The following is a 9506-nucleotide window of genomic DNA, read 5'->3' as shown; positions in this document are numbered from 1 at the left end:
GCATGTTAGGACTCTAGCTGTCATTGTGAGGCTGATGATTATTATCCATATGACACCGAATTGATAAACAGGAAAAAAACATAAATGAGTATTATAATTTCCCAGTTATAATACTCTTTCATTGATAGATATGTTTTAATACTGCTTACATATTGTAGTACTGACCATTTTCGCTGACCCTCAGTGTCTTGTACAGCTCCAAGCCTGCGTAGAAATACTGCAGTATATACCCTATATATACAGTATTATATAATTAAGAATTAATTGAAGGCTGGTGGGGCAACCCTTTGAATGGCATTGGGTATAAAACACATGGTTAAAGGACTTAAATGTGTAATTAAGAAAAAAAAATATATACATACATATATATATATATATATATTCTAAATACACATCAACACATTGGCTGGATTTTATATATATATATATATATATATATATATATATATATATATTCTAAATACACATCAACACATTGGCTGGATTTTATATATATATATATATATATATATATATATTCTAAATACACATCAACACATTGGCTGGATTTTAGCACACTTTTGCTGCTGAAAAAATAAAATGTAACATAACTTTTCAAATAAATAAATACAAATGCTGGAATTGAAGCGTTTTGCCTCTGTGTTTATAAAGCAGTTTCTTTCTTTTACTCAACAAGGGAAAAAATGCTGACATAAAATGAGGAATACAGAACGGGGAGAAAACCAAAGTAGCATTCTAATCTATTATGGCACTTTGATTGGTTCTAAAGAGTGAGAATTGTTTCGTTGAAAGAGAAGTCAGAATAGAGTCTTCTGATCTTTGACAGATACAAGGTAAGAAGGATGAAAGGCGTAGGAAACAACCTTTTGAGGTTGCTAGAAAACCTAAAGACGTTTGTCTTGAAGTATAGGACATTGATTGAAATTAGATTGACACAATTATTAAATTAAAAATAATAATAATTTAATAAATATTTACAATTTTTGTGACTTGAAAATAATACAGGGTCCCTAAATAGGAGATAAAAAATAACCATCACATATACCAATTCAGTTTTCTGGTTCGTAATATTTTATAATTCAGACTTCTAGAAAAGCCAAAGGGAATGTGATAAAACTGGGCTTCAATGGTCACCAGGTGACCTATTTACAACGGGATTAACAGTGCTCTTACGTTATTCTTCTAGGAACAATGTAAACACTTGAGAAGACATTCTTAAGTGGAACATCAAACTCTAGGGGCAAGCTGCCTTTAAGGTGATGAAGTGACCTCCTTCATTAAAGTTGTACAAGTAATACAAGATTGACAGGTCAAAATAGCTTGTTATTTAGGTTGAACCTTTACGGCTAGAATTATGAGGTCTCATTTCCCATGTTACAAAGTCTAGGGGCAAGTCTAAAATTTAAGTAGATCTAATCAAAATGATTTCTAAATATATAACAGAAACTGCAAATTATAGACTGTACACCTCCCCCTCACCCCCAAAGTTATTTAATACAAGTGATTTAGGATTATAATAAATCTGTATAACACTAAGAAGTGTCAAAAACTGTAATGGTACCAAGTCCTGTTGTGGTTGTGGGGATAGGAGCAATTGTCTAATTCTGCAAACAGGAATGGTCCAAGGCCCATTTCTGCCTGTACAGCTTGCAGAAGCAGCATCCACAGTGCTAACTGCCCTGAAGATAGGTCTGGGTCAAGGTAAGTGCAAAGTAAGTGATTTTGGTGCTATAAGTGAGGCTGTGTGTTATAGTGAGTTTGTGTCTGTGTTAGATTGAGTGTGTTTCACTCACTTGTTACTGTTTGTTTGTGTGTGTCACAAATTTTCAGATCTTGTGTGGCAATTGCCATGGCTTGTCCCAAAGATGGGTAGGGCAACTCCATAATTAGGTCCTCGCTACAAAAATAGGCAATGGACAAAGGCCAAAATGGAGCAGCTTTGGCAGGTGCCGAAGAGGTGACAATCAGTTAAATATAGACTGTTTATGCAAAAGAATGGTCATGGTCACAAAACACAGTTCTGGGCAGGCAGCATTCAACGATAGTTTGGAATTAAGCAGAATACCAGGAATCAAGAATATAAATGCAAACCGCTAGTGATGTACAAAGGCACCATCACTGTGAGTACAACTCAGCTCTAACCCGCTCCAGGTGACGCACTGCCTTTCCTTAATACCTACCTAGGGATGGTAAACTCATGAGCAGGCTTCATGACAGCTCTGACTGACATCTGTTCTGCTATAGCACAGGCCTCCATTGCTACTTCACCTCTCTGGGCCAGTCAAAGAGGTTAGAGGATGTCCCCAACTGGCTCAAGATCCCCATAGCTTGCAGAACCTGGTGGCTACTGAAGCTTTTATCTAGCCCTTTTGCTACCAATCTCAGTTCTGAGTTTAAAGTTTACCTGTTCTGGCTTTGCAGGACACTTCTGGACACTCCTCTTCTCAACAACTGTTCCAATTAATTCATTTGTCATGAATCCTAATTCTTTCTAATTAAAAGAAAGAAAGGCACATTTTTGAATGAATATAGCCATATACAGTATATATAATGCTTGGTTTTAGATGGTGGTCTGCTGAGGGCTTGAAATGTTTCAGGAAAGCTACAAGAGGGTGAAGAGAGAGATGAATAAGAGGGGATAGTTTTAGGTTTAAAAAGGGGCAGAGTTATGGCTGTAGGAGGCCAGATAAAGAGGGGCTTACGATAAAGGAATGTACTTTCCCAGGGTAAACATATATATATATATATATATATATACTGAGCCAGACATTGATGATGGTACAGCGTAACCCCATCACTATATAATGAGCCAGACATTGATGGTGGTACAGCATAACTCCCATCACTGTTCACTGAGCTAGAAATTGACACAATAGGCCTCTACCCCTAAAACAGCCTGCCTGTGCCACCGCTGACCCTTTAGCCACCTGCCTGTGCCACCTCTACCCCTTTACCAGCCAGCCTGTGCCATTTCTGCCCCTAAACACTCACTAATTTTTTCATTAATTTACCGACTCACTCTCCTGCACCCACTTACCTCTCATGCAGATTTCATGGAAGATATGTGGCTGCTATAGGGGACCTAGGAAGGTAAGTGGGGTGCCTTTGAAATCTTCAAGTGGTATACTTTCAAGCAGCATTTGACAAATACATAGTTGTATATCCCGATACCGTATTTGTTGCATAAGAAACAAATTACTTTAAAAAAAAAGATAAACTTGTGCTTATGTTATTGTACATGAAGAATTTCTCACAAATTATACAAGATACTTTTGTGTTATCAATTTTCAATATATGATTATGAAAAATATATTTTAATCTATACATATTTAGTTAAAAAAACATTTGTAAAGTATGTAATGTTTTGGATTTTGTTTTTGTACTTAACACTTGTCCCATGATGCTACTAATGAAAAGCTGAACTTCGGCTGAAATACAGTGAAAACTTTTTCCAGGAATTGCAGTTAAAAGAAAATTTGCAGATATTGTTTGAAATGTCTTGTCCTGCCAGGGGGAGAAATTTGACATCACCTCTGGAACATAAAGGGTTATTGTATTACTTAATTGATAACTGCAAGACAGGATTTCTGAAAAAGGCATTTTTGTCAATCTTTGGGTAAACCATCATATGCATTGATACATTATAGGAAGTTGTGCAATAAAAAGCAATGTGATACATTTAAATATAAATTAAAATCATGCAACATCTGCACTACATACAGTACACTAATCTGTGTAGCAAAGAAATGGTTAATTTACGTTAAAGTGTCTTTAGATGTCGCTGCACTGTACTGTTTACAATTTCTTACAGTTTGTTGAGTGTGGACACATTTCTAAATATTTTTGACTGTACCCCATAATCAAAATTAAATGTACCAATATAGTGCGGTAATTTATCACAGACCCCATTTAATGGTTTAAGTGCATATGTTTACATTATAGCTTTCATTGTAGCATGTTTAAGCTGTAGTGGTCTATATTCTACAACTGATACTTGATTTTAGACGTCATTGAATTTCTAACCACACATTCAGTTAAGCGTAGATGGCTCATTGAACTGAGTAAACGGTTTCTGCACTCACTGCCTGGGCAGCAGCAATAACACAAACTTACAAATCCAAACTTACAACAAATACCCCATGAGAGGCGAGTCCTGTCTTAAATACAGTGTTACAAAATTAGAACAAAATGGCTGGGCCTCCAACACAGATACCATATATCTATAACACATATATAAAATATGAATTGCACTCTCCGGGATGTTAAGCAGATTTGTTATTTTTTAATATCATAAAAACAACACAGGAAGAAGCATTTTTAGTTTCTATGGTAGCAAACAAGATCAGCTTATCGAGCCTGGGGCCTTGGACACATAAAACATAATTAATATAAACTAAGACAAAAAGGGTTTAATCCTTTAATTCATGTCAGGGGTCATAATAAGTGATGGCTTCACTTAATTAATATCAGGCCTGGCCACTGCACATGTTCAAAGAATATTTTATTGTACAAATGGGCACTATGCCTATGCAGCACATAACTATGCACGTGCCGCATAACCCTTGGTCAAGACTATACTATTCATAGCAGTACAACTGGCAAAAACTATAATGTAGGCAGCAACATATTCTTGCTAGGCTAGCAGCCCCTCTGTTGTCACATAACCAAGTGTAGATCAAACTATTGGGCAATAAGGCTCCCCAGAGTGCCACTTCTCCTTGGCCCAGTTGGGGAAATCTCCCCTGTAACTGGCCCATACTATAGTACCGCGCCTCCTTACACTCCATGCAGCATATTCCAGATGTCTTATAGCAGTGCGATGGTGGCCAGGTAGTAAGTGGTACAAGGCGGCTGGGGCCCTGCACTGGGACAGGCCTATGGGAAGACCCCAACCAAGATATGAATCTGAATGTCGGCCATAACATTTCCCACACAACACAGGGGTGAAAAAAACTAGGCACTTAAGCTATTGTAAACTGACATAGAATTGCTATCAACCATTGCTGACTGGGGGGTGCAGCAGAGTACAAGCTCCTTATCAGCCTTTGACTTATCAGCCCATATAATATGAAGGGAAAGGAAAAGGGAAACCGTAAAACAAGGGACAAAAAGAGAGGCTTCCAATTCCAATTCAAGGCGCACACAAGTGCAACAATAAAAGACAAAATATGCCTTTCTTTCTTTTTTTTCTACCTATCTTTCTCCTTTTTGATAGAGAGGTTAAGGCACAGTAGACATTGAGATTAAGCCCCCACCCACTGTCTCCCCATGTACAGAGTAGTTGTGGGGAATCAGTCGTTGTGAAATGTAAATGCTGAGCAGGACAGGAACCAGAGCACTATGTGCACTCTGATTGGATCTTACTTTAAGCCCCACCTAGCATGATTGATAATTACTATGGTGACAAGGCTATTATATATATATTAGACTTGTGCATTTGGATTCGTACAAATTGTAAATTTACTGAATTTTGGTAAATTTGTCGATTAGTAGCTTAGAAAATAGTTTACTCTCTCAAATTCTTGGCAGAACAGAATGAGAAGGGAACAGAAATAGGAAGCTCACTCTGCCATCCGCCCCAGGTACTTCTGATGAGGGGGTGCCACACTGGCACACGGGGTGGTCTACCCCCGGGTCAGTCCAAAATTGTTCACAAAGGGACAGTCCATGTGGAACTGGTCTTTGTGAACAATTTTGGACCAGCCTGGGGGCAGCCTGCCCCTTTGTGATAATTTGGCAGCCCCTGGTGAGTGGCTGCAGCCCCACAGCGGGGTCATTGTGTGTGTGGGTACAAAGATGTCAGAGACAGGCTGTTTGTGCACAACGATGGCACTGTTAACCTGATTAAAGACAAAGATGTCAGTGACAAGCTGTTTGGACACAAAGATGGCACTGCTCAGCTGTTTGGGCACAAAGATGTCAGAGGCAAGCTACTTGGGCACAAAGTCGGCACTGTTAAGCTGTTTGGGAACAAAGATGGCACTATTAAGATCTTTGGGCACAAAGATGGCACAAAGATTGCACTTTATGTATGGCACAAATGGTGTCTGAATGTACATGTGCTAATTCAACCAATTTTAGCGTCAGTGATCTTTCTTGTATAGTTGTGATGACTTGGACATGGTTGAATTTACACTCTTTGTTATGCTAAAGATTAATATTTCTTAAAATAATAACCACTCGGTATCCACGCTTAACATACAGAGAGGAATTGGTGGAGCTCAAATAGGAAAAGGTGGAGCCTAAGGAGGAGGGGAACAAAAGAGGAAGGACTTGAGTTTACAGTGATATAAGTGTGACCTGGGGAGGAAGGGGTGGGCAAATTAAGATTAGGAGGCATGTTTAGTCAGGCCAAGGGCAGCACAAAACCTAAGTACACCACTGCTTACAATGCTAATGGGCATTATTAAAAAGCCATCCATCCGCTCCTACTGGAGCACCAGCTCCATCTGTACTTCCCCCCATTTACACCCAGTATATGGCTAGGCAAAGATATGAAATGATCCTTCATTTAATGCATTTTAGTGACAACAGCCTGTGTCCCCCTAAGGAGCTGTATAAAATCCTGCTTGTATGTAGATAATTTCTACATGAGTATCCCTTTGTATGTTGATACAGTAGCTGATGGTACTATATGTAAAAAAAATGCATATGTATTCATACCCTGGACTGTTTTCAAAAATATATGGTTTGAAGTAAATTAAATTGGCTGACTTTAAAGATGTCCTAAATAGAACATGGGCACAGGATAAATTGTCTTATATCACATTTAGTTGGATGAAACATTGATATAATAATATCATAAATCACAAGGAACCCTTAGTTAAGTATGCTGCTGGACAACATGAAGAACAATGGAATTTGTTATAAAGCGATTCTAAAATGGAAATATATAAATTACAAGTGTTGTGAGGTAACTTTGTGCCTGCTCTGTTTGAAAAGAAGTCAAGAAAGAACAGAGGCTTCTGGACATCCTCATGATGTGGTGCAGTTGGAGACTGTTCAATGTTAAGCCCATTTTTTTCCAGAAATCCAGTTAAAGCCCCAAGGGGTCGCTGGTGTGGAAATAAAGACAGCTCATCAGAGAAGAGGAGGGCTGGGGAAGACGAAAGAGAGAGCGAGAAACGAAAACAACTTTCTTCTCTACTTGCACACAGAAAAAAGCAAGCCTACTGTTTTCGAGGCAGAAGAAAATCGTAATCTGACACCAAACTTCAACCTAAGGAAGGAAAGTCAGGAGGATTGGTGAACTGGATAAGAGAGAACAGCCTGCCGCAGACCTCAAGCTGCCCTGCAGCCCTGTAAGGGAAAGAGTGGGAGAGGAGGGGTGAGGGAGAGAAAACTGAGAGAGAACAGTCGGGGAAAGAAAGGAGGAGAGGGAAGGGGAGGGTCAAGGAGGAGAAGATAGAGTGAAAGAAAGAGGAAGACAGGACGGCAGAAGAGATGCATTGAGACAGAAAGCTAGAAAGGAGGGAGAAAGAAGAAGAGCTAAGGACAGGGGAGAGGACACCGAGAGCTGGAGTGGGAGGCATAGAGAGGAGAAAATAAGAAACCAAAGAGGACTTTGTGATTGCAAGTGCCAGGGCCACGGAGAGGAAGATGTCCTGAATTAAGACGCCAACACAAACTCCGTCCAACTTCTCAAATGAGCCAGAAAGCAGCACTTCTCATCTTCAGGCGGATGGGTGACCTCTTCCTGCCGATCTGTGCAAGGAGGAGATATGATGAAGAAGAACACTAATAACTGCAAGATCAATAACCATCATGCTCCGAAAAACAATGTCCACGGTGCTCCTACGAAACGCTGGATCTCTTTGGTATCTCAGCGCTTTTCGCTGCGGGACTATAGCTTCTGCATGGCCACGCTGCTTGTCTTCTGCTTGGGCTCCCTCTTCTACCAACTGAACGGGGGACCTCCTCGGATCCTCCTGGATCTCCGCCTGTACCTGGGTAAGTCGGGTGATTGACCACCTCCTGCCTCTCTTGCATTATGACTCCCACCATTCCTCCCACAATACGGCACGGAAACATCTGCAGAGACACATGTGGAGCTTTATTAGTCATTTAAAGCTCAGTGTATCTCTTCTGTGATTTCACTGCCGCACACGTGCTATGTGGCAAAACCTTAACTATGTGGCACGTAGTAATACCACGATCCCCCACCCCCTGTAATAGTTTTAAGAGGTTTAGTGTTACTTCATAATGATCACCAGGTTTATTTATTATAGAGTGCATAAGATGCATAGAATCATGCAGAGTGATGTCCTGATCATCACAATCTTCAAACCTGATTTCCAGATGAAGACAGTATATATATATATATATATATATATATATATATATATATATATATATATATCACACGTTACAAGGCATAGCTGCTAGATTCTTAACATACTCAAAGCACTTATATGATATATACTATAGGGGAATATCATGCCTTTACATTAGATTGTGGAGAGAACAGTGTGATGAGCTGGCTCTGTAACTTTCTGACATGTTATGTGTATCCAACCATAGGAATGCCAGAGCAATGTGTAATCAACAAGTGGTTAAATGTGTCATACAGCTTAAACTCTTTTCAGGCCTGCTTTTTTATAATTTATTTCTTTTGGTGTAATGATAAACTCTTGGAGTCTGACTCTGTTTAGTAATGTCTAAAACATGTTCTTACACATCGGGTTTTAATCCATACCAGTATCAAGTGCCCTGGTCGAGGCTTTGACATGTTTAACTGGCAGCTGTGAATGCTAATTGTGTCTGTTTTAGTTTGTTACTGGGCAAGTGGCTCAGGTGTGCTCTCTGATTTCAAGCAGGGCCCTTCTTATCTGTTGTTTCTGGAAGTCAAATTGTTATGTCCTGTTTACTCATTGTACAGCGCTGCGGAATATGATGGCGCTATATAAAGCAATAAATAATAATGGAAGCAATAGCTGTGTGTATAACTAATACTAATACGTCATCTGGACTTGGTAGGTTCTTCTGTACTTTTTGATCAACCACAAGTGTCAGCATTTGTAGGAAACTAAGTGTTAACTGAATTCAATTCCTTCCAAATTCAGTGGCAGAACTGATGCCCCACAGCAGTCAGACTTGGCACAGCCGCGATCAGTTAATGAACAGTGATTTATCAAAGTGCCTAAGTCCATGTTCAGAATGAGCTGCACTTCAGTTCCCCAAGTTTTAAATATCAGGTTTTAAATATTCATTAGACCCCCAGATTTTATGTGTAATCATTGCAATTTTGTGTTGCTAAGCTGGGTTTCATAAACATGACAATGCAATATGTATGAGGAATGTATGTATGCGGTACAACAAATGCAGCCATTATTATAGGGTCACGTAAACAGAAGAAATGACAAGGCAAGCAGGTGTTTGACATACAACAGGTTAAAATCCAATATCGGGAAATGTACGTCTCCAAGTAATGATAAACGATGACTCCTTCGCATGGTAAACTGTTAGGAAGAAAATAAGAAGTGATTTTCATCTGCTAAAATGAATAA

General features: G+C 39.3%; 1 protein-coding gene across 1 annotated transcript in view; it reads left to right on the top strand.

Annotated features, from left to right (window-relative positions):
* Positions 1-7110: 7110 nt before the first annotated feature.
* The window catches only part of UST (uronyl 2-sulfotransferase), a 101333-nt gene continuing 98937 nt past the window's right edge, over positions 7111-9506 (top strand). Inside the window, exon 1 of the mRNA XM_053459966.1 lies at positions 7111-7950. Coding sequence (XP_053315941.1) covers positions 7722-7950 — 229 coding nt within the window. The 5' untranslated portion in view covers positions 7111-7721. The remainder of the gene's footprint in view (positions 7951-9506) is intronic.

The sequence above is a fragment of the Spea bombifrons genome, chromosome 3 (assembly GCF_027358695.1).
Source record: "Spea bombifrons isolate aSpeBom1 chromosome 3, aSpeBom1.2.pri, whole genome shotgun sequence".
NCBI lineage: Eukaryota > Metazoa > Chordata > Amphibia > Anura > Pelobatidae > Spea > Spea bombifrons.
Note: the sequence above shows the minus strand (reverse complement) of the source record. Positions and strands in the feature narration are given on the sequence as shown.